General features: G+C 33.0%; 4 protein-coding genes and 1 non-coding gene across 19 annotated transcripts; 3 read left to right on the top strand and 2 right to left on the bottom strand.

Moving 5' to 3' along the window:
• Positions 1-1,863: 1,863 nt before the first annotated feature.
• On the bottom strand, positions 1,864-1,936 carry Trnam-cau. Its single transcript has one exon. It is a non-coding gene; the product is annotated as a tRNA-Met (tRNA).
• Positions 1,937-4,130: 2,194 nt separating this feature from the next.
• LOC116846396 (zinc finger CCCH-type with G patch domain-containing protein) lies at positions 4,131-8,291 on the top strand. The gene is made up of 9 exons (XM_032820147.1): positions 4,131-4,373; positions 4,475-4,687; positions 4,960-5,040; positions 5,106-5,246; positions 6,621-6,763; positions 6,840-7,018; positions 7,090-7,368; positions 7,448-7,627; positions 7,728-8,291. The coding sequence occupies exons 1-9, from the start codon at positions 4,323-4,325 to the stop codon at positions 8,024-8,026; spliced, it is 1,566 nt and encodes a 521-aa protein (XP_032676038.1). The 5' UTR covers positions 4,131-4,322; the 3' UTR covers positions 8,027-8,291.
• Positions 8,292-8,557: 266 nt separating this feature from the next.
• LOC116846315 (box C/D snoRNA protein 1) lies at positions 8,558-11,140 on the top strand. Of its 2 annotated transcripts, none has more exons than XM_032819982.1 (7): positions 8,558-8,709; positions 8,804-8,985; positions 9,785-9,897; positions 9,999-10,177; positions 10,259-10,462; positions 10,554-10,678; positions 10,750-11,140. In XM_032819982.1, exons 1-7 carry the CDS (start codon positions 8,690-8,692, stop codon positions 10,971-10,973), a joined length of 1,047 nt encoding a protein of 348 aa, XP_032675873.1. In that variant the 5' UTR covers positions 8,558-8,689; the 3' UTR covers positions 10,974-11,140. The 2 variants fall into 2 exon arrangements, with proteins under 2 accessions (XP_032675873.1, XP_032675875.1); XM_032819984.1 differs by having other exon boundaries at positions 8,564-8,709; positions 9,803-9,897.
• On the bottom strand, positions 11,016-14,086 carry LOC116846317 (vesicle-trafficking protein SEC22b-B). The gene is made up of 5 exons (XM_032820000.1): positions 13,857-14,086; positions 13,503-13,612; positions 13,111-13,271; positions 12,155-12,301; positions 11,016-12,058 (listed from the first exon to the last, which is right to left on the bottom strand). The coding sequence occupies exons 1-5, from the start codon at positions 13,929-13,931 to the stop codon at positions 11,910-11,912; spliced, it is 642 nt and encodes a 213-aa protein (XP_032675891.1). The 5' UTR covers positions 13,932-14,086; the 3' UTR covers positions 11,016-11,909.
• An 824-nt stretch (positions 14,087-14,910) lies between these two features.
• Positions 14,911-23,574, top strand: LOC116846316 (cyclic AMP-responsive element-binding protein 1). 14 transcript variants are annotated; one of them, XM_032819987.1, is made up of 9 exons: positions 15,087-15,929; positions 16,016-16,119; positions 16,402-16,614; positions 17,224-17,373; positions 17,524-17,650; positions 19,838-19,927; positions 20,467-20,610; positions 20,746-20,815; positions 21,012-23,574. In XM_032819987.1, exons 3-9 carry the CDS (start codon positions 16,423-16,425, stop codon positions 21,154-21,156), a joined length of 918 nt encoding a protein of 305 aa, XP_032675878.1. In that variant the 5' UTR covers positions 15,087-15,929; positions 16,016-16,119; positions 16,402-16,422; the 3' UTR covers positions 21,157-23,574. The 14 variants fall into 14 exon arrangements, with proteins under 14 accessions (XP_032675880.1, XP_032675876.1, XP_032675883.1 ...); XM_032819989.1 differs by lacking the exons at positions 15,087-15,929; positions 16,016-16,119 and adding an exon at positions 14,911-15,071 and having other exon boundaries at positions 16,402-16,560; positions 21,012-23,360; XM_032819985.1 differs by lacking the exons at positions 15,087-15,929; positions 16,016-16,119 and adding an exon at positions 14,911-15,071 and having other exon boundaries at positions 21,012-23,360.
• Positions 23,575-24,992: the final 1,418 nt, after the last annotated feature.

Raw genomic sequence — 24,992 nt, 5'->3', positions numbered from 1 at the left:
ATTTAATTTTTTTATAAATTTAATATTCCATTAAGATATATCGCCATATCGCTATTGTTTTATTGAAAAATTACAAATTAATTGCGCAAACATTTATCAATGTTTTATAAAATATCGATATTCCTGCATATATTTTTTCAAGTACAGCCACATAATTGCAGTATTACAAATTTCATTTAGATTTCGTCGTTTAATTTCATAAATGCTTTCCTATCGAAGTTATTAACCATACATTACCAATAGCACTTTTGGGAAAGACCGGTCTGTTTGGTCTATTTATATCTTGTAACTTGTTTTTTAAGATTTCTTATTTTAGAAATTTGATGTTATTTCCCAGTGCGAAATGACTTATCGATCGACATCGAAAACACGTCGAATCGACGTCGATTTGACAATTTCGACGTCGATTCGATGTCGTTTCGTCGTCGATCGACGAGTGATTTCTCACTGGGTTTAATAAAGTAGTATCAAATAGAATTCGAAAGTTACACTTGAAAAATGGCTTTTACTGAAAGAAATAAAAGAACTTTAAAAATTAATAATAACTGATGAAAATCAATTGAAAAATCAAATGAAAAATTAATAACAATTTTCAATTGTTTGAAAATCAATTGTTTATTTTAAATAAGTAAACTATAATTATAACTGTGATTACATATATATATATATATATATATATATATATATATATATATATATATATATATATATATATATATATATATATATATATATATATATATATATATATATATATATATATATATATATATATATATATATATATATATATATATATATATATATATATATATATATATATATATAGTTCCAAAAACGCTCTATTAAATAACATAAGTAGAAAAAAAGACAGAGAGAGAGAGAGATCAATCATTCTTATTTTTAGAAATATATGCCGAATTATTAAAACACTCAAAGAGTTAAAAATGCATCGTAAAGCTAAAAGATACTGGGTGTCTCTGAACGGTTGGCAATGTGTCAAAAGAGTGTCACCTGAGATATCTTTTCGGAGGAACTAAATTGTTCTCAAATATCGGAACGCTATTACAACTATTTGTATAAAGAACACAGCGCTAACAACGCGTCCGTTTCTTTAGGAAACAGTCCAGCCTACGGCGAATGCGACTTAATGGGCTGTTTGCTTGCAAATTGCGCTACCGCTAAAGGGCAGCAAACAATTCACAACTCGTTTTAACTTCCACGTTTCAATCCCAAGAGGCGACGAGCTTTTCTTGCGGGCGTCACATTTACATAATTGTCTCTTATGCTCTGTTTCTCCGACGAGCGATTTTTCCCTCGCTGCTTCCAGACCGCGATTTCTCTCGTAAATTTGCCATTTTTTAGCCAGCGCATCAAAGTGCCAAGGAACAGTCAGCTATTTATCGATTTTGTTTACTGACTTTTATTACTCACGGTACATAATTACGAATTGTTCGTATAGGTTGTATGGTTTATGTAAGACCGGTTCTATATTAGTTGCAAATCACAAGGTTGCAAGAAAATTAACCAATCATAATTGATCATTCTTCTCGCGATTAAAGAAAAATTAACTGTGATTGGTCAATTTTCTTGCGACCTTGCGATTTGCAACTAATGTAAAATCGGTCTTATAGAAGAAGTTGACATTATGTTGCTAACTTTCCGCAATAGTGCGATAAAAATTGAAAGGTATAATTGCTTTAAAAAAGAATAAAAGTTCTTGAAATTTGCAAAAATATTTACTCACGTTTTGGAAATAGAAATACAGAGATTGCGAAAAAAGCGCGATACTGTGTGATTGATTCTGTTGTGATGCTAAAATACACGCGCGATCGTAAACATTCACTACGTACACAAAAAATTTGCCCCGGGTGAGGATCGAACTCACGACCTTAAGATTATGAGACTTACGCGCTGCCTACTGCGCTACCGAGGCGATGATAGAAACGTCTTCATAAGTGTATTTCACGATCTTTGAATAGGATTAATGAAATTAGATTGATGCAAATCTATTAATTATATTTATTAATGAATAATGAAAATGAAGAATTAATTTAAAGTGCACGACGCATATACTCAGTTTCCGTACGGAAAAAATTACAAGGAAACTATAAAAAAAAACTGCTGGAGAAGTTTTGCAAAGAAATTACTAAAAGCACTATTAAAAACTATTATAATATTATTGTAAAATATTGGAGCATTGTTGTGGAATTATTATAAAACTATTAAGTATCTATAAGACTATCTGCACAAAAATATTATACAACATTAAAAATCATAAGAAGCTTTCAATTATGTTGCTAAAAATGGTAGCGATGTTATCATGACCTTAAAATGTTGTTTTCCGGGACTTAAACCTTAAACTAAACCTTAAACTCAAATATGAATACAAGATTTTTCGTAGTTAATTCAACCCTTACGAAAAAAAATACGAAAAAATTTTCAATTTTGGGTGTTAACACTCAAATTTAGATGTTTATTCCCAATTTTTGGGTGTTTACACCAAAAATTGAGGGTTTTTTCATTTTTTTTTTCGTAAGGGAAGGTTGCATTGTGGTTAAATTAATATCATTTCAGTATCAAAATACATAATTACCTTATTATCTTAAGCTACCTTTAGAGAAAATTACTTTAAGTTGTTTAAATTAATTTAAAGTTACTTAAAGTTACTTAAAGTTATTTATAGTTAACTATCTTAAAATAATTTTTCCTAAGGGTATCGTTTTAATAGTATTAACGTGCCACTCTTCGATAGAGAAAATTATTACCACATTGTATTCCCATGCAAGAAAATTTGGTAAAAGTGGAGTTTAAAGGACTCACCTCTGATGATTTTGTCCTTGATTATATTATCAAGGACACACTATTGACATTCAAGAGAAATATCCACCCGGATATATCCCGGATATAATAAGTCATATAATAAGACATCTCTTATTTCGAAATATGATTCAAAAGCCGGTATTCATAGTCGAATCTTATTTCAAGACCGTCTTAAATAATGTCTGAAGATGCGAATACGGTTCTGTAATTGGTTCATCTTAAGGCAGTTAAGATGATCTTAAATATAAGAACCGACTATGAATACCGGTCTAAAAAAGATCAAACGGTCTTTCTATTTTTATGTTGTATAACTCAAGGATAAGTCGAGAAGTCTTATATTTTTTAAATTTAGTTGTGAAATTTCTTACATCAAATAAAAAAAAGCTGTTGACAGAAGGATTAATCGAATTTAAGAAAACACCGATAAGGTGATCGATCCTGTAACTAATGGAAGGTTGAATTAATGGAAGATTGGTAGATTCCTTACCCGGGTGCACTCTATTACTAGAAACACTATAGTATATATTACATATACTATAGCACTTCTAGTATTAGAATGCACCCGGATAGGGAATCTGGACGCACCTTTGAATATCGTACACAATGTGAATTCTCCATTAGTTGAAAGCGTCAATAGTGCTGTTGACGCTTCTGATTGGTTGTCGCGACAAGCACTGGCTGCGTTCAGCAGAGAAAGCTGCTTTGCAACTGTTGTAAAATTCGTAAATCTAATTGGAGCATGCTCTTAATTTTGGTTGAATCTAAGAGCATGTACTAATCAGATTCATGAATTTTACAACAATTGCAAAGCAGCTTTCTCTGCTGAACGCAGCCATTGTGTCCACTTGCAACCTAATGTAAAACGATCTACTGCGTTCCGATATTATCATTACCGAAAATTTATAGTTTATTAAGGCCCTTGCACGTAGAAAAATTTTTACCATAATCGTAAGATCGTAAGAAAACTAACCAATCAGAGTTGATTATTCTCCTTGCGTTCGAGGAATAATCGATTGTGATTGGTCAGTTTTCTTACGACCTTACGGTTACGGTTAAAATTTAAATTTTCTACATACTTATGCAGGATTCACACCGTATCGATGTCCGACGTACGACGTTTGATATCCAATAGGAGAATAGCTTTCTAATATAGAATTCAATTCTCCATTGGAAAACTATTCTTTTATTGGATATCGACGCCGTACGTCGGACATCGGACGCGATGTGAATCCTGCATAAGGTTTGTTCGCGTCGCATACTCCAACGTCCTCCTACTCGCTCGAACGCACTCTGATTGGTTCACGTCACCATTATAGATTTTCGTACTGCTAGTAAATATCGGAGCACAGCCATAGATGTTTGAAACGCTTGAAACTACATATTGAGAGAGAAAAAAAGAAAACAAGGATAAGTTACTCCATAAGTGTTTTTGATCCTGTCACTCTGCCATAATAATAAAATACTTATGCTCATTTTACTCGTTTTGTAACAACTGCAACATGACAGACGCGAAGAGTTTAAAGGAAGCCATCGAGCAGTATGAAGTTCAGGTACATTAAATAAAAGCATCATTATTTAAAAATATTAGGTTTGTAACGACTGTTTTTAGTTATCATAAATTGTTTATTTGCATTTACAATTACACCTGCAGCTGTCACAAGTAAATACAACATTGTCTGCGACGCCAATGGGCTCTAACAGAGACAGTTTACTCAGTCTAAAGTCTGACATTGAAGAATTGATCTCTTTGACAAAAGAAAGTTTGCAAAGCCTTGAGGAAAATAATGCAGAAGACAGGGGTGAAGATGAAGATTCTGATGACAAGACGGAAGATCCATTAGACAAGGAATATGCTTTGTTCAAGGTTGGCTTTGATTAAGACTACTGTTCTCTCTACTGTCACGTCTTTGCTATCTTTCTCATAGCTGATCGTAACTTTGCTAAAATTATTATATACTATTGTTGAAAAATTATTGCATACTATTGTTGGGAAATATGAAGCATGATTTATGATACAAGAGTCTGTTCCAGCATATTTGTATAATTTACAAGAGTTATAACTTATATATTTGGTATGTAAAATTATAAAGACAAAGGAGTTGAGTTGCTTGACTAAGGATTGCTTGAATTTGTTAGGCAGAATTGGAACAATCTTCAGATGATGAAGAAAGTACCAAGGAGGATAATAGGACTGTCCCAACCACTAGTGGCATTGAAGTCAGTATACAACTATTCTCTGTCATAACAGTGACATAATTATACGGTGCAAGTTGATCTTGTAGGATGAATTAAAGCAACTAGAGGGAATGAAATGCAAGGCCCCTTATGGCAGTAGTTGGGGTGGTACTGGTTATCATAATGCTATGGTATGTTCTGTTTATGGAAACAGTAATGAAGAGATCAAAGATATCCATGACATTAAGGTAAGTCAATATCAATGATATACATTCAATTTTGGCAAGATCGAATAATAATTAATCAGTCGATAGTTAAGAAAAAATAACAAGTTTAAACTATAAAAGTTAATTTATAAAAAATTTGTTAAAAATTATTAATATTTTAATATAAAAAAACATAGTTCTGGTTTAGATAGCCAAAAAAATTGGAGGTTTTTAAAAATATTTCTCAAAGAAATATATAAAGATATCAATACAGGATTCTGATCGTCATTTATCAATATATCTTAAGTACAAAAAGTTATTTTTTATTAAAAAGATTGAAATACTATTGGCTAGGTGTTTTGTGCTAAACATGATTTTTATGCTAAGCCAGTTGTCTTTAACTGGTGGACAACATTACAGCTAATGTGATAATCTAAAATAGAGTAAAAATTTGAAGAACAATTAAGTTTGCTGGAAATATAAACCTAAATCTTTTGGAAAATTTCCAAAATAAGTATTTTCCCTGGGACACTAAATAAAGACAGAAAAAAGAACGTGTAACTTTGAAATATAGCCATTTTGTTAAATTTCAACTTTTTGCATATAACAAAGGTTCATTCTCCAACAAATTTAATAATACTGTTTTTAAATTTTCTTGTCCCATTTGTTTCAGATTATTTTGCAAGTTGTAATGTTACTCATTAATTTGAGGCATTTAGCAATACCGCTGGATTTATTACGATTCAGTAACAAACTTGGACAGAATTTTAATGTTTTCATAAAAAATAATTTTTTGTATTTAAAATAATGATAAATAGTATGATCAAAATCCTATATTGATATCTTTGTTAATTTCTTTGGATAAGATTTGTAAAAACTTTATTTTTTCAGCTACTTAAGTCAAAATCATGTTGTTTTGTTAAAGTATTAAAAACTCTAAATTAATTTTAGATGTAAATTAACTTTTGGCTTAAACTAGTTATTTTTAAATGTATTAACTTTAGCTTATTAACTTTTGTTATATAATCAATGCTAATCAATCTAAATCATCAATATAAAACCATTGCAGACTGTTTACTTCAATGTAGAATGAAAAAATAAAAAATATCGCCAGCAGGATTTTTTCATCTCTCTGAGCGCCAGAGTCCTTTTCTTGTATTGAATTCTGTGTATAAAACAATCTGTATTGTTTTTATAAAAGATTACTTTTTCATTATTTTACATAAATTTACAATTGAAAAGTTAATTATACAAACGACATATGCTTTATATAATTAATTTTCGACTAAATTAATTTTATAAGTTATTAACTTTTAAATTTAACACTTAATAAAAACATTAATTTATCCAACCCTGAATTTTTTAACTTTGAATTTATTCTTTCTCCTTTGACTGCCAAAGTTAATTGTTAATTAGATCCGGGTCTTCTTTCTCAATCCAACGCACAAGGAAATGATTCCATGCCCGTACTTTCTTGATGGAAGTTGCAAGTTTTCCGATGAGAATTGTCATTATTCTCATGGCGAAATCGTGGCATTTTCGAGTTTGCAAGAATACAAGTACGTCGTCTCTTAATTGATTTATAAGTCTCGCAAACGTTGAAAAATTATATTTGGTGCTTCTTGCGATTCACAGGGATCCTGATTTTCACAACATCAAAATGGGTAGCCGAGTATTAGCCAAGCAAAAAAATAACATGTGGCATAGGTCCGTTGTTTTAAAACTACCTGAGAAAGAGGAGGGTGAATATAGAGTCAAGTTTGAAGCAAGTGGCAAAATTATAGAAGCGAGCTTACAGGATCTGCTGCCACTTGGTAAATGTGTGCTAAAAATTATTTGATACATTGTGTGGAGTCTTCTAAATGTATATTCATTACGTTTGCAGGCGACGCGGACTTGGAGATGTCAGATACGTCTGACGATAGCGACGAAGATGACGCCGGATCTAATTCACTGTCACAGTCGGACGTTCAGTCAACTCACAAGTCCCTCCTGACACTACAAGTGGATGAACCTCTGGGAAATTGGGAGCGTCATACGCGTGGCATCGGCAGCAAATTAATGATGCAAATGGGATACGTAGTCGGCACTGGTCTTGGAAAACGGGGGGACGGTAGAATACAGCCTGTCGAAGCCACAGTATTACCAGCAGGAAAATCGTTAGGTTCGCATTTGACTTTTCATAGAATCTATATCGCCATTTATCAAGCCGCTGACAGTTATCGTCGTCTTTTCTTGTTCAGATCACTGTATGGAATTGCGTGAATTCGCCGGCGGTGACAAAGATTTGTTCTCTGCTGAGCGCAAGATGCGCAAACAACAACAAAAGTTGGAGCAGCAGAGAGAAAGACAGTATCAAAGAGAGAAAGAAAAAGAGGACAGCAATGTTTTTAACTTCATAAACAAAACTCTAGGCGATAAACGTGAGAAAGAAATCTAATATTCATTGAAATAAATAATACAAGATGCGCTTAGTAATGACCAATAGGAGAATTGCGCTTAAATATATTCATTATTTTACAGCTAAAGAAGATAATACGGCCGGTAGTTCGCGAAGCAAAGATAAACTAAAGGCGGAATCTAATTATAATCTAAATGTAGCTAGCTTTCAAGTGGGAAAGGACATAAATCGATTGGAAAGGGAATTGTCGAAGCTTAAAGAATCAATGGCGAGGCATACTAAGGGTAGTATATTTTACGATAATATCGCAATGAAGTATAACGAGAAACAAAAAGAGCTCACTAATCTGAGAGCTTCGGAAAGGAAGATCGTCGCCGAACAAAATCAAAGGAAGGATAAAGCCAAGTTGACTATATTTTGATACTGATGAGATAATATGCGGTATATATATATATATATATATATATATATATATATATATATATATAATATGTGTGTGTGTGTGTGTGTGTGTGTGTGTTAGCATGCTGTATATAAAGTAAGGCTAAATAAAATGTATTATCTTCAATGTATATTAAGGATGTATCTAATATACAATCGTTAACAAGTGAAAAACGAAAAATTTGAATATCTGCTTCAAACGTGTTGTAAACCTAGTGATAAGTGATATAAATAGTGGCTAACATAATATATTTCTTATTTAAAAAGTTATTTTTTTACTTTCTCAACAGTTTATTACTTTTATTTGCTTTTTTCCAACTTTCTGTTCTTTTTCAACTGGTCTGTTCTTTTCAGCTGCACTGCTGAACTGGTGCAATAAGTTAGAGTGAGAAAAAATATACTTGTCTCACTTTAACTTATTGCACCAGTTCAGCAGTTAGCTGCAAAGAACAGACAGATCACAACAGTTGAGTAATTTGTCAATGTAATTGGTCTAGATTTAGGGATCTAAGAGCAAGAACCAATAATCGTTGATTGCTTACTGAGCGCTTTTTCTACTGAATGCGCCCTATAGCTCATGTCACGTGTACTATAGAATTTCAGCATTGGCAGTGAATTTCGGAACGTAGCCATATTAAACAAGATGGCTACCACCAGTATCAAGTATGTATAAACGTGATTTACAGGATGGTGTATAAAAGACTCGATTAAAATTTCTTTAAAATATAACATGTATTTTTTGTGTTTATTTGTGTAGATTAAAAGTTTGCGAAGTCTGCAACACAAAGAAGGCAAGATATACCTGTCCGAAATGCGAGGTTAGAACGTGCTCTCTCGCATGTGTAAACATTCATAAGAAGGAACTAAATTGCGATGGGATTCGAGACAAAACGAGATATATTCCGCTAAAATCATTCACGGATTTAGATGTATTAAGTGGTAAGACATCTATCTTTTTCACTTAAATTATTGTTCATCAAGAACATATTGCTTCTATAGTACCTGCAAAAAATAACTGAAAATTAAATATACGCTCTAATGTTTCTATTTTCCGTATAATAACATATTTTATACAATATATGGTATTGATCGTGTATTTTTTCCTCAGTATCTCTGAAAAGTATCTGTGAAAAGTGAAAAATTTCAAATTTCATTATTTGAAAAGTTTGCAAAAATCGTCGAATTCACGTGAAACTTTTTACTTTTCATGTTTTTGCTTTTAGGAAAGTCATGATTGCTACCCAGTTCAATAACAATGTATTTTTATTTTATCAGTTTTATCAATAGCTCTATTATTTTAGTATTTTACTTTAACAACATATTTTTATAGTCTATTTACTTTGTTATATATTATTTCTATCTTTTAAACTCTTATCTTTAAACTGCAATGAAACTTTGCATATATTATTATAAATACTTAAAGTATATATATAACTTAAGTTTTTTGTCATTATTTTTTAATCATCTTTTCGTTTATTAAATACAACTAAAATACAATCAGATACTGAATAATAATATCATATTTTCATAACAGCATATTAAGATATCCATGTAGTAAAATAATATATTAATGACATATAATTAATGTTAAAGAAATCATTAATATCCTATGTTATTACAATATCATTTGACATCATGTTTGCTGGATTTAGCTAATATAGATTAATCTGTTCTTTCAAAATTTTTTCATTATTTTTGAGTTGTCAGCAATACATCCTTAAAATAATAATCTTGTAAGATTTAATCTGTTTTGTAGATTATCGTCTTCTCGAGGAAGTAAACAGATCAATTGATGGATGTAAAAGAAATCCAGCAAAGAAATACACACGTCAAGGTGTACCACTACCACCAGTAAGATATCTTTATATATAGATGTACACACACACACACACACACACACACACAATTTTTAAATATACTATTACATATAATTATGATATTCTTTCTTCTAGTATTTATACAAGCTAAAGTCCGCTGCGCATTTTAGAAAAACGTCTCTGTTGTTTATGCCACAAAACTTTAGTCGACGTAAAACAAATTCTACATATCTCAATTGGAAGACTAATGAGCTTTTCTGGCGAATAGAATGGATCTTCCCACAAGCAGACAACATAAAGTGGATAATGAAAAAGTACTGATGAAAACTGATACTGATAAGTACAAATAATTCTCCCTAGAAGTATAAACGGATGATTCATGATATGTATTTCAGGACTCTAGAAACTACGAAACTATCAACACTTGTGAATCAGGTTTTAGATCCTGTCTCTTCATTAAAGGGAAATGTTGATATTACAGAATTAAATGTAAAACTGTCCAAGACATTGGCTGATAAATTAAAGTTTTATAAAGCAGCTGGGTTAAATAATCTTAAAGTTCTTTTAAAAGCCGAGAAGGTGAAAAAATCAAGTTACAGGTAATTCAACAAGTATTTCTTATATGCGCGATTAATGAAAATATATTGAATTTCTCTTAATTAATTTAACCACTATCTTTTCTCTTTTTAGATTCTATGAGTTAGATTTTGCACTCACATTAGAGGAAAATCTAAAAAACAAGACTATAATAGAATTTCCAACATTGTATGTTATTATGAAGAATCACTCTGATATGTATGAAGTTATAGATACTGGTAAATATCGTGTGAATATTGTAATGATACTATCAACGTGGTATAATAAATCTGCAAATTTCCATTTTTAGATGAAGAAAGCGACACGGAATGCAAAAGTCGCGTAACAAGGGAAAACTGTACTGATAATGCTACTAAGAAAAAGGAAAGTGATCCAGTAAATTACTTCTTTAACGATTTCTTCGGATCCGACGATGAGGATATAGATGACAAATCATGCAAAAACAAACACTCAACTGGTTTTGATATACCGTATTACGAGGAACTGTCAAAGACTAATACTTCGTCTTTATGATGAAAGTGGTGTATTTATTATTGGTTACTACTACTATAAATATTTACGTATACTCATATTTTTATTGTAAATACATCATTGTTATAGTTTTGATACAGTTGAGATACATACAAATGTGATTAACACTAACGATGTAAATGGCCGACTATAGTACACGTTTTTTTTTTATTAGTTGCCTTTCCTTTGAGAATATATATATATATACCTGCATATCACCCAAAAATATAACCACAATCAATAATAAATATATTCTCGTAAGATTACCAGCTCACTAAGGATCACATATATGCTGTGTGACTTAAATAAATATGTAGGAATGAGTAAGATACGAGCAAGTCAAATCATTTTCCTCTTCACAACGAGGATTGATATAATATTTTATCTGTTTAGCATTTGAAATCAATAGATTGATAGCAATTTAATATCATCTTAAGCAAACTATAAAAGTATACGTATGTATATATATTACACAAATAAATTCACTACAGTACATTTTAAAAATCCCTTCGCACAATATAGTTTTGTCTTTTTATTATAAGAACACTAGAACGATTCAACAGAAATAAGATGTAGTAAAAATCGTATATCTCTATTCATTCCTATATTATATATAACAAAAGATTTGTTGGATCTAGTGTCATTGCACAGCATTAAAAAAAAATGTTGAATGTATTATTGTAGAATTACACACCATATTTTTATATAGTTTCAGTATAGATCATGCTTTGGATATATCGGTTGATTTAATTCTATTAAAATTTATATATTTTTAAATGTAAAGTGAGAATTTTCTCTTTCTTTTTCATGCGACAATGTATCAATGTAGACAGGTATTAAAATGACCAATATTTCGTAATTACTAACGAAATTAATTCTGTCCTTGAAAATGGAATATTCTCAATGCATACTGAATCCTTTTACTTGTTTGTTGTTTAACTAAAGAACAAAGAAATACAACAGGAAGACCAGAAATGCAATGAGGCCTGCGACAGCTTTCACATACATAGATTTGTTGTTTAGGTGTTTCGCGTCTTTTTTATATTTCTGAGACAACATAGATAGATTTTGCGTTTTCGTATCCAGTTCTGGAAAATACAATTAACAGATATTAACATACGCAAATATATACATGTGTTTCCTCTTTCGCGGAAAGGAAGATAAATTCTGCTGTGGAACTTTACCTGAAAGTACGGTACCTCTTTGCAAGACATCATCGATATTTTGTACCATGATTCTCTGCACATCTTGCAGCTGAGTATTAAGCGTGTTCAGATTCCTGCGAGACCTACCGTCTGAGAAGACTTTCTTTGCTTTCTGGATATATGTATCTAACAAGTAAATTATATAAAGTAGTTGCGTACACTCAATGATATGTTGACTATGATGACTCAATGATGACTATAAGGTGTTACTTAAATACTGTTCAATATCTTACAAGCAGGCAGTTTAAGTGTAAATTATGATACATATGATATAAAATATAAAATTTATATTGCTATTTAACTTTTTCTATTTTAACATTTAGATATAGATTTCTGAACATTATTTCCTAAATAAGTTTCCTAAAGAATTTATATATATAATTCTCTAGTTATATTCTTACTTATAAAGAATCAAATCTACTAATTTGTCACACAATGAAATAATAAAAACTTCATGCAGTTTATTCTCTCTCAAATGTTACATTTATAATTAATATCCAAAACAACTACAATATAATTATTTTATGATTTAATTACTCTTTTTTTGTACATTTTAACATAATTTGTAATATTTTATATAACTTACATTATCTAAAAGACAACTGTGTATTCATTTGATATATATATATATATATATATATATATATATATATATATATCATATAGAAAATATATAAACTATCCATGTAGATGTAATTTTGAAATCTATAGCATCATCTTGATTTTAAGAGTTAATTCTTGAGATCATTTTATAGAGAAAAGTTCATATGAACATATATGACCTCAAATAAATAAAATAAATTGTAAATACTGGACTACTAAACATTTCTAAACTTTTAAAATATTGGACATAGAATGACTCAACAGAAATAAGAAACCGAAAAAGAGCAAAAAACAGTATTTAAGAAATATCCTGTATATTATTCATAACCTACCAAATTCAATAAAGGTATAAGGCCTGGTTACTGTATTTACACGTTTGCCATACTGTGCATGAAATTCTTGCGCAATATCTTCCAGATAACTATAAGCTATACGTGTACTATAATTCCTTTCGCATAACACCAGATAACAGACTCCATTTTCAATCAAGTAACTGTGGATATACATAAAATACAAATATAATAGTGTATACATACATATATAAAAGTATATATATGTATGTATATATAAAAATATATATGTATGTATATATATATATATGTATAAAAATATATTATAATATACAAATAAATAATATATAAATATAATATGAATGGGTAGACACATATAAAATATGTGCAGGATAGACTTAGGTGTTGTGTTACATTCAGCAATTGTTGCTCACTGAAAAAGATACGGTCCAGTTTCTAAGGTACATCTTGTTGGAGATTGTGGAGCTAGCTTCCTGAATAACATTTTTGCTTGATTCTGATAGTCCAAGATGCTTTTGCCACTCTGAAATACAGAGCAATTTTTCTTTATAATTAACTTTCTGCTAATTAATTTGCAACAGACTGCTTTAATCTTTGGTTTTTCTGTGTTGAATAAATTTCTTGATTTCCCCACTACCTTGTCTCCGAGAACGGAGCTGAGATTTTGCTAAGAAACTTGCATATATTCTTTAACGAGAGTCGATCGCAGAGAGACGCAATGCCTTTAACAGTAGAATGACATTTCATCATCATAACAGATTTCTAACCTGTTCGTTCTCCTGCATGGTGGCTGCCAGCGGGAGACCGTCCGATATCCTCGCGATCATCGTTAGAAGAACCATTTTGCCAGAAGCTCACTGTTGATCACTACCTAAAACGCTATGGAAATGAAAAGAAAAACACGTCGGTCGTCGTCGCGCTACTACGCGACTTCAAATTGACTTCAACGTCGACAGGCCATTCGCGCGAAACTGATCGTAGATGTGGCCACTGGATCGCCGCGCGTCCACTCTCAATATACCACGTGTCGTTTTGAGGGCACTGGTGTAGTTGTAAATATCGTAACGTCATCAGAGAACACGAAGCGCGGACGATTGTTTAAGTTAATTCTTGTTGAAGGCACGTGTGCGTGCAAAGACACGCTCTAATAATCTACCGAAATTTAGCGTGGAGAAAAAACCTAAAAGTATCCGCAAATATACAGGTTGACTCGCTTCAGTTTACACTTTCTTACACTTTCTACGTCCAAACTGAAGTAAGCATATAATCGAGCTTTGGAGGAATGCAGAGGCAAGAAAGAAAGTGTACGAAGTGCAACGAAGGAGAGCAATGAACGCTTTAATTTGAGACAAATATTTTATCATCTGATGTAAGAACGTTATATCCCTCGCCGAGAAAAATATTTCCCACGCTCAGGGTGAAAATTCGTCACTTCAATATTTATCAAACGATGATTCACCGAGAAAAATGACGTAAGAAAGTATAAAAAAGCCATCATAAAATAATTAAATCCCCGCCATTGCTTCGAGTATTCGAGAGTGAGCGAGTGAATAAATGAGAGATAGAGGGGGCAGAGTGAGTGAGCGAAAGAGAGAGAGAAAGAGCAAAAGAAGAAATTCTAGACAGAGAACGATAATGGTAAGAAAGGAAAAGACGAACATAACACAAAAAGTCGTCATCGCCGTCACTCATGATCGAAGCCCGTGTGATCACACATGATCGCACGTAGGAACGTGGAAGAGATGTGATTATGAGGGGGCGGAGGGAGAGAGAGAGAGAGCGGTGAGCCGGCAGCAGCGGCAGCTAGCGACTGCGACGACGAGTGAGCGAGCGACGTCTGCCATCTTGATCGTGACGCGCAACTCAGAGGTCGCGGGTTCCACCAGTGACGAAGCCACTGGAGTTTTGACGTGGCTGCTACGTACTTGCCCGTCTGCCCACTCCTATTGCAGCAAACTTGGTGACGAGAAATACGTAACCGGGTAAGTACCCCAGCTGGAGAATAATAACAAGGCGGCAGGCATGGACCAGCGCTCGCTCTCTCTCTCGCGCACGACGAAACCGCCCGCGGCGAGCCGTTCGTCGCGTACGGAGAGGAGAACGTTTCCGCTGTGTTTTCTCTCGGCGTGCTCGCGCGCGACCAGCCGCTTTTGCGTCTGCTGTGTGACACGGATGCTGCGAAATATGGCGCCGCGGCAAGAAACGTGCACGTAATCTCTCTCCCGTCGCTCCGTGCCTCCCGTGCCGCGCGACGGGGTTACACGCGACATCCGTCGTCTGACGTGCTCCGACACGGACGTCCGCGCGGTCCCGCGCTCCCTGGGAGTTACGCTCAGTCGACAGAATTCACTCGCGTCATCCTCGAGATTCGCCGTGGCTCGTTGGGAGCGGAGAGTATCTCGAGTGTTTATTGTTCCACCCGTATTATTTTTAGACCTGCTTATGTAAATGACGCAGTAACTGTCGGATTGTTCGTCATTGGCGGGAAGTTCGAATCGTGTCTCGTCTACCCTACCGCGTTCGCGAAGCGAACACTACTGCTGTGAGGACTTTGCGGATAAGAGAGGAAGGAACATGTGCGAACGTTTGCATTGTGCCTTGTTGTTCCTTTTCGTCGCTTCAGTGCGGAATCAGTGGGATGATCATGAAGTTTTTTCTCTCGTGTGAACTCGTGAAAGTGAACACTTCTAAGTGACTTTAAGTTATAAAATTTTCATTTTTCATGAGTTTATTCCGGAGGAAAAGATTCACAATTGAATCCCAGAAATAACATTCAAACATTATTTCAAAACTGTTTTTACATATGCTGGATTGTTTGTCTGACTTAAAAAATGGAATAGGTATATATTTGATATTTAGTGAAAGAGAAGAAAACAAAGATATTTCAGAAAGCTATAAAGAACAATATTGATCATTTTTGTCCTAGTATAAACTCATGAACAGTGAAAAGTCTCATTGGATTTATAAAAAGATTCATTGAATTCATCACTGAAATTCCATTTTTCAACAAGTAAAAAGTTACTAATAAAAGTTAGTGATAGTATATGTTCATTGTGATGTTATATATGTTATGTTATCTTTTATATCTTATGTTATCCTTTATATATCTTTTATACCTTATGTTATATATCTCAATTGAAAAGTACCAATATATCTCATTTATAATGTAACAACAATATTGTTCTTGCTTTGTTATTGTATGGTTATTATATATATTCTTCTATAGTTTACATCAAATAAGATTGGATATTTCCATTTGAACAAAATTTGTTTATACCAGATATGTAAGTTAAAGTATGTCCTCTGTTGCAGAGCTCGCGAGGTAGCCGGGCTATGGAAAGTATGGTTGAGGAAAATGGGTCAGCAGTCGATCCATTATCCCAGAGTTCCCAAAGCGGCGATGCTGCACCAGCAATTGCTACATCGGTACAATCTCTCGATAGAACGCATCAGCAGCAAACTCACCACCTGGTAGCTTCTACCAGCATTGTGCAACTGACACTACCTTCGTCAGGAACAACACAGGTATACAGGAGGTTCTCCTGTGTATCTATGTCCAATAAATAATTTTCTTTCTCTTTATTTCGGAGCATGCGTATGATAATTTGTTTGCCTTCCAATTATGATTATTTATACAACTTATATATATATAATATATATAATATATATAAGCAATTAGGTACCTGATCTTGCATAATGCTGGTTGTGTCTCAGGAATATGATATTTCTTGGAGATTATTTTTGTCCTTAGATTGTAAGATACTTTTGGAGATACTTTTGATAGATATAATATTCTGAAAGATATACTTTGTACATATATATTTCTAAATTTTGTATTACAATCTCAGTTCTTGTAGTACGTATACACGTGCGCGCATTAAGAAAAACAAGAGGGATTATATATATGCATAACATGTGCATTATTCCTTTTTATTGTAACGAATCGTTACAACATATTTTGTTGTAACACAATTCGTGGATATTCCCTTGTGCAGTGTTATATATTTTACACACTCTTTATCTGTATATTCAAGGAGTAATAATCATGTATGTATGTATATGTACATATGACTGTAATTTAAATGATGCAAAATAACAATGTTTTGTGATATTTGATATTTATATCTTATATAGGTACAATCGGTCATACAACCCAATCAGCAGTCTGTAATACAAACCGCTACAAACATACAACCTGTTGCTATCTCTAAAGGAAATGTTATTCTGGTTAGCAAACCTAATTCCGTTATACAAACTGCGCAAGGCAATTTACAAACTCTACAGGTAAGACTTATGCTACAATAGAAACACGTCACAAAATTCTATTTTCTGAGATGATATCTGCTGCAATGATATTGTAACAATTTTATTTATATACACACGTATATATACGCACGCATTTAAAATCTAAATAATCTCGCTTTTACCTTCAAGGTGGTAGAAACCGGTAGTGATGATAGCTTCTCAGACGACGAATCGCCTAAGAAGAGAAGAGACATCCTTACTAGAAGACCATCCTACAGAAAGATTCTCAACGACTTAGGCGGTGGGGAAATTACAGGTAAGATGCATTCTTAGACATTTTCTTTCGAAACTGGCACGTAGATGCTTACATCACGCGCGACAGGAATGTATACAATAGTGAAGATATACAATCGTCAGCTAGATTATCGCGTAAACGTAAACTATTACTAGTACAATTTGCTTAAGGAATAGCTATGAATGCAAATTGGAGTATCTCAAAGGTAAATGCTTGCGATCTAACTCGATTATATGCGAGATGTTTAAGTGCATGTCAGTTCATACAAATTAATAATATGTATATGCGAGATCGGCAAACAGAAAATATAGTAACTTCCATATTTGTCTACTTATATTTTTGAAAATCGTATTTAAAAGAATCAATTATAAGGTTAATTTTATTAGATTTCATTGATCCTCAAATCACTCATGCTTTTTCTTTCTTTTAAGACTCTTGGTCATGTTGAATTGTGACTTCAGAAACGAGAAATGACATGTTAAAAATTGTTACGTATTATTTCCAAATAAAAAGATATTTCTATGAAAAAACATTTTGGATTGCTTGAGCATTGCTCCAGCATTTCATACTTGAAAATGCTGGAGCATACTAAAATATTCTGAAAACTATCCTTTTTCCTTGATAGTCAATAAAAATCATGACAAAAGATGTTAAAGAAGATGATTGCATGTCATTCATTTTACGGTTATTTATTGACTATCAAGGAAAAGGGATAGCCTCTGAAGTATTTCACAAGTATGCTTAAGTGATCAGAATTGATCTCTTATACAAATGTATTTTTATTTGGAAATAGCACGCAAGAATTTCGGCCGTGTGTTTTCTCGTTTCTGACGTCATCAATCCAGAGTTACACGACGAGTATTCGAGTTTTAATCATCATATTCTGATGTATATTAATATAATTTGTCATGTGTATGCATATATATATATATATATATATATATATATATATATATATATATATATACTTACACATGACATATATATGTTAATAACATCAATAAATTATATTTTATACAAATATTTGATGTGCTACAACTCTCTAGCATTTTTCATTTCAGATTGCAAGTAATGAAAGCTCTTTTTAGGCACAATTTGTTTTCGCGCATTATTCCTTATACACTTGCATTACATATACAATAAAAGTATGCCATACCAAGCTCGTACAATACAGGATAGTGTTACAAACGATAAACCATTGAAAGCGGACTCAAGGTTGAAATTTATTTACCGAGATTTTGGGAGGAACTTTGCACAGATAATGCTCCTCTGACCATTACCTCGACAGCATATTAAGCAACAATAAACTGAAACAAAGTTCTACCGGTGACAAAAGGTAAAACCCTGTTTCGGGCGGTAAAGAAAATAAGGTAAAAGCACCAAAAGTAACTATTGACCCATTTGACTGAAAACAAAAAGATAATTTCCGAAGACACACCGTTAGGGCGCACGCACGTTTCCAATGTGATACACTATGTTCGAGCAAGCTACAACCAATACAGGAAAGAGTTTACACACAGTGTACAAAAAGAGAGTACTTACACACACGTTAGACTGTACATTATCTACACAACGTTCTCCGCTACTCGCTCGTCGATCTTATCGTTCGATACCTTCTGTATATCCTTCTTGCTGTATACTCTATATTTATATAATTCGTGAAAATAGATCCTGATAAAATAATCCCATAAGATATATCATTTTAGCAGTGCTTTCTGTTAATTCCACCCACGGAATAGCTCAAGCTCCTGTTTGTGTAAATTGTCATTGTCTAAAAATTAGGTCGTTCCTAATTAATGTTAAAAAATTGATCGTCCTTGATAAGTGTTTCTAAATATCGTCATTCCCTATTTCCTTTTTGTATGAGCTGACTGCACGCAGCGCAACGACAAGTGTACGCCTATAATCAGCAGCCAGAAAGGAAATAGTTCAATCGATTGTGGTCGTGGATGCAACAGATGCAAAGTCTCGTTTCTTTCGTTTGACTCGCTGTTTGACAAAACTTTCTGGGTGCAAACACTTGCATATATATGTAGAACGATTGCGTGATCCGGGTACTACTTAATAGGCACTTTCAAAGTTTGAAAAAAAAAAGAAAAGAAATTAATAAAAACGTTACATTACACGTAGAATGACGCACACACGGCATTAGCTATACCGGTCAACGAACTGATTGTAATGGGGGTTTGGGTTGATTCGGTGTTACAGACGGTCGTTTGCCCCCCTTAGAATCATCTTCCGAGTGTGATTCTAACGTGGACAGTGAAGTGTCTTCTCATTCGCTCCATTACCAAACAGGTTGGTTACTTTATCTTCTTTTACCGTATCTTTCCCAGTTGTTGTACTATCGGTGGTTTGTCCGTATGTATACGCAGCTTTTTACATTCCACCGCATTCCACCGAAGGAGATGATGTTAGAGGAGTAGTATTTAATTAAGAAAAAAACAAAGAAGAAGAAGAAGAGAGGAAAAGCATTCGTTCGTTCGAGATTCACCCTCACAAATGTCTTCCATCCCTGTGTGTACTGCCTAACGTGATATCCCTCATTTTCTCTCTCACGATACTCGCTTGGTGTGGCATTCTTGTTTATGGGATGATATATCCGTTAGTCGGTGAATTCGACACGCAGCAGAAAAAAAGCTAATATCCTCGAAAGAACACGAGGCGAATATTGTACGAAGATTCGAGCACAAAAACACATATCACTGTGTCGATTTCATTAAAGAAGATGGCATCCTTTCTCAGTGCATTCCTAGCGCACGGCGTATCGTTAGTCAGAATTTGGCGAACGATTTCCTTTAAGATGTTAAAAATTTTTTATATAATCTGTTTTACAGTCATTCCCGCCGGTACCATTCAAATTGCGACCCAAGGGGAGGGAGTCCCGGGGCTTCACACATTAACTATGAGCAATGCGGCGACACCGGGTGGAGCTATAGTGCAGTATGCACAGGGCCAGGACACACAATTTTTCGTGCCAGGTGTGCTTTTGCATCATTTTCGAGATTATCAAAACGCTAACAAAACAAGATAAATCGTTCAGTAGAAAACTGTGAAAATTTGTGAAAATATACAATGTAAAAATTTAGAAAGTGCAGTCTGTTGCAATGTTCCAGCTTATACAGGTCATGGGGTTGTAGTGGAGGATGCGGCGCGGAAGAGAGAAATGAGGTTGCTCAAGAACAGGTGAGCGATGATAGAAGCGACAGAAGTGATAGGAACAAAATTTACTACACATATAGTAGAATTAGTGTGAAAAATAGTGTAGAGAAGCTCAAATATTTTTTAGCAACATTTTCTGTGTTAAAGGAAAGAGAAAAGGAATCAATGTTGTGCTATGTATACTAGAAAAATAATTTCACCTCTGTTTTTAATGTTACAGGGAAGCGGCCCGTGAATGTAGAAGAAAGAAGAAGGAATATATAAAGTGCTTAGAAAATCGTGTTGCCGTCTTGGAAAACAGGAACCAGACGCTAATCGACGAATTGAAATCGTTAAAGGAACTGTATCAGCAGAAAGCCGACTGAGATTGGTGCTTAATATCTGCGACAAAACAGTGTATCAAAACTATTATCCAGTCGATAAACCTGTACATGTCTTGTTTGTGTACATTATCCTGAATGTTGCTATAGGGGTAAGCGATGGTGATGTACATGCATTCTTATAGATAAGCGTTTCTCTGTAATATACTGTATTTAAGTAACGAATACGAAGGCTTGTGAAACGTGCTGTTACTAAAGCGGGAAGCCAAAGGTATATGAGACACGGAGGCAACAAACACGTAGGCAATATTTGGGAATATCAGTCTATATTTTGGATAAATATAGCAATTAGCGCATACGTGGTGCAGTATATTGTAGAGTTATCTGGATACTACATTAGAGTATATAGTTTTATGTTGCCGATTCTGCTTTTTTCAGTGTTTTATTTTACATTAATAGTACTTGATAGTACTCTCATTGATAGTACTTTATAATAAAATTTACTTAATAGAATCAAACACGATTGATTATCGTTAAAAATGATACTTTATTATAATAAGTAAAGGATCCCTGGAAAAAAGAAAGAGAAAAATAATTATTATGAAGGAATAGCGCTTTTTTATCGGGAAATAAAGACTTAATTTAAGACTACTGTTGTGTCCAAATATTTCTGCAATATATTATGCATAATTCGAAAATTTGCGTAATTCGACCTCATAACCTCGAACATTTAGATCGCATTAATTAACTTAACTAACATGTAATATCGTGTTTGTTTAGCGTCACCGTCTGCCATTAATATGTATTTCGTTGCAAAAGTAACGAGATCATAATATGTTAACTACGAAATTCGATCGTGAACGAAGATTTTTAAGAAGAAAACTATTTGAAATCTGTATTTTCAAAATGATGAAAATCATGTTAAAAAACTAATAAGTTAATAAGCTTTTAGATAGGGTTTCAATATTTTTCGGGTCTGACACTAACCGGATATTATTCGGATAGCAAGTAAATATGACGCTTCAAGTTCGGATTTTAATATTCGAGCGTAATTGAAGCATCGAATCCGAATTTGGGCACCTATTGTAGATACGATGACGATACGAATAATTTGTTCAAAGACGATGTGGATAATGATAGTGACAAAGCTAGCAACAGTGGTGATCAAGATCACTACAGTAGAAATCTAAACATATTCAGTAAATAAATAAACAATGATTTTGATACGTCCTGCGCCCCGCCGCAAGGACTTGATTCAAACATAAAATTTGCGTATATCGATATTTACATACATCAATGAATGTTTAATCCATAATACGTGCTCAGATCTCTATTTTGGACCCGAATCTCTTCTTATAGTCTGAACTTGAATTCGGACAGTACGGCTTTAAGTTTTCGAATTAAAATCAATCTCAGATAATCAGATAAATATTCGAATACTTGTTGGAAGCCCTATTTTAGATATAATTTTCACCTTTTTTAAAGATAAATCCAAGTTTTTGGAAATCTTCATAAAATTTATCATTACATTAGTAATTATGTATGCTCGCCTGAAATAATTGAAGGGTTAAAGCCTCAGACACAAGACTACATGCAATTTGAATCATATAAAATGTGTGCCACGGATAATCTTGAATTAAATAAAAGTATATTTCTCAGAATATGGACAGATGTGGCACGTATAGCTGAAAAGAATTGCAAGTAGTAACAGACATGTCTGCATCAGTAGATAAGTACTGAAGCAATAGGCAATTGTATTTCTATCAATCGCAACTAGAAGCAATTGGAAGTATATTTGTGTTTTATAGAAATCAGCCTCGTTACTTTTGTGACAGACAGTGTATGTCTTGATTTCATAAAAAAAAAAAAAAAAAAAATGGAAAGTATGCAATGCAACGCGTCTCTGACGAAGTAATTCGCTTTTGAATAGGCTCGCTTTGAAATTCAATATTCTTCTATAAGAAGATCTTGACGTACGTAGAAAACTGTAAAGGTAGTTATGTGATGACGACATTCGAACTGTATAAGCCAAAAGAAAAAAAAAGATGCATCTTTCCCATTTCAATAATGCCTGTATCGCTTGTCCGTTTGCTGTATAAATGCGCGTATCAGGTATTATTATTGTCGCTTTTTGTAAAATGAGTAAAAATGATCCTGTTTTGCGTCTCGTCAGAATGCCTTGTTCATTCAACGCTGGACAACACAACTTGTAAAATATTGAATGTAATATAAATCAGGAGTGCCTTGAAGATTTCTGTACACTTGTGGTATACGTATACATATGTATGGATGCAAAAAAGAAAAAGAGAGAAGAAACGCGCAAACGTATGCATATGTATGTATATACGTATGATGGAAATTATGTGTAGGTAAATATGGGTAGATATACATACATACATTACATACATACATACACATACATGGATATATATATATATATATAAATATAATATTTTTAAACTATATTATTAATATAGTTTTATGTACTTGACACACGCAACTTTACGAGGAATGTATTATTTTTTTGGGAACTCGCGTTTCCATGTAATCTCATCGTCGAATGGAAACCAATTACTGACGTGTAATCAGATTTTCGCGTAATGTATCGTGAATAACACGCGTGATCCTACCATGAGGTAAAAAATAACGTAAAAAACTCCAATAAAGAGGATAATTTTTTTAACAAAAATATTTGCAGTTGGTCCACTGTGAATTTTTTTATTTGACACTTTATTGGTATAAATAAGCTTGAAGGTATTATACAGCGTATATTATTAAAAAAAACGCTGACAATTTCAGTTATAATAATAGCGGAAATTATTTATACCAGAATAGTTATGTGTAGGAATCTTTTTCAAGACATTCTCTTTGCCATTTTTTGAAAATAAAATACACGTTACATTAATACAAACAATTTTCAAGTTCGCAAACGTGTAATTAATAAATCTATAAAGTTTTAATTCTCTTTCGAATATTTAGTATTAAATAATCACAAAACATGCTTTTCTGATTTACTTAACTTCACGTACTGGTTAAAGAATGAACTAAGAAGATTGAAGACAATTGTTTACACGAAATTGCTTCTTAATGTTTATGAAGGCATTTGATAATGAAGAAAGCTTATGTAGTAGTTAACAAAGATAAAGATAAATAATTATTTTCTTGTTTGTTGTTGATCTTTTCTATAAAAATATATAATTAAATTTTTATAAACAAATATTTACATTCGTATAAAATATACGGTCTCATGCGATATTAGGTATATGAATGAATTATCCAAATTTTTTAGCTAAATTTTAGGTTTATTTAAAAAGAAGAGAAATTTTTTAATGAAAATATTCGCCGTTGCTTTTTATAACTTGAAGCTATCTTTCGGGCAGCTTATGGATTCCATCTCGGAAAAATACTGCGCCTTTGGACACGACAAAGTCGTCGAGCCATTTTCAGGTATCATTCACTATTTGGAAGTGCGTGCCGGACAAATCGTGTTGCATCGACTGAAACAAGTGGTAGTTGAAAGAAGCTATGTTTAATGAGTATACCGGGTGCTATAAAACGTCTCAGCCAAAATATATTTTTGTTGAAATCAATGAGTTGACTAGTCACAGTCGATGATTTTTCTTACGGTCCAACAATCAGCGACTGTGATTTGTCAATTTGTTTACTACTTATTTTATTGCTTAATGTTGCATTTCAAAACTTACGGATGTCACTGAGGCTCTTATTATTTACATGTTAATCCTCAAATCAGACTGTTATTTACAACATAAACCGGAATCATGGGTCTGTTATGTTTGCGTTTTATATTAAGTAACATTAATGTGTTCAGAAAATTCTGAAATAACTTTCTTCACGGAAGTTTATTGAAGTATTAATTGAAT

Source organism: Odontomachus brunneus, unplaced genomic scaffold (assembly GCF_010583005.1).
Source record: "Odontomachus brunneus isolate Ranch 3 - 2012 unplaced genomic scaffold, Obru_v1 Obru_scaffold_063, whole genome shotgun sequence".
Classification (NCBI taxonomy): Eukaryota; Metazoa; Arthropoda; class Insecta; order Hymenoptera; family Formicidae; genus Odontomachus; species Odontomachus brunneus.
This window is presented reverse-complemented; position numbering and strand designations above follow the sequence as displayed.

Coding starts and splice junctions, on each gene's coding strand:
- LOC116846396 (XM_032820147.1), top strand. CDS start 4,323: ATGACAGACGCGAAGAGTTTAAAGGAAGCCATCGAGCAGTATGAAGTT. Junction 6,764..6,839: donor TCGAGTTTGCAAGAATACAA/GTACGTCGTCTC, acceptor TGCGATTCACAG/GGATCCTGATTTTCACAACA. Junction 7,369..7,447: donor ACCAGCAGGAAAATCGTTAG/GTTCGCATTTGA, acceptor TTTCTTGTTCAG/ATCACTGTATGGAATTGCGT.
- LOC116846315 (XM_032819982.1), top strand. CDS start 8,690: ATGGCTACCACCAGTATCAA. Junction 8,986..9,784: donor GGATTTAGATGTATTAAGTG/GTAAGACATCTA, acceptor TAATCTTGTAAG/ATTTAATCTGTTTTGTAGAT. Junction 10,463..10,553: donor GTGAAAAAATCAAGTTACAG/GTAATTCAACAA, acceptor TTCTCTTTTTAG/ATTCTATGAGTTAGATTTTG.
- LOC116846317 (XM_032820000.1), bottom strand. CDS start 13,931: ATGGTTCTTCTAACGATGATCGCGAGGATATCGGACGGTCTCCCGCTG. Junction 13,613..13,856: donor CCATGCAGGAGAACGAACAG/GTTAGAAATCTG, acceptor TCTGTATTTCAG/AGTGGCAAAAGCATCTTGGA. Junction 13,272..13,502: donor ACTGGACCGTATCTTTTTCA/GTGAGCAACAAT, acceptor GTATATCCACAG/TTACTTGATTGAAAATGGAG.
- LOC116846316 (XM_032819987.1), top strand. CDS start 16,423: ATGGAAAGTATGGTTGAGGAAAATGGGTCAGCAGTCGATCCATTATCC. Junction 17,651..19,837: donor AGGCGGTGGGGAAATTACAG/GTAAGATGCATT, acceptor TCGGTGTTACAG/ACGGTCGTTTGCCCCCCTTA. Junction 20,611..20,745: donor CACACAATTTTTCGTGCCAG/GTGTGCTTTTGC, acceptor GCAATGTTCCAG/CTTATACAGGTCATGGGGTT.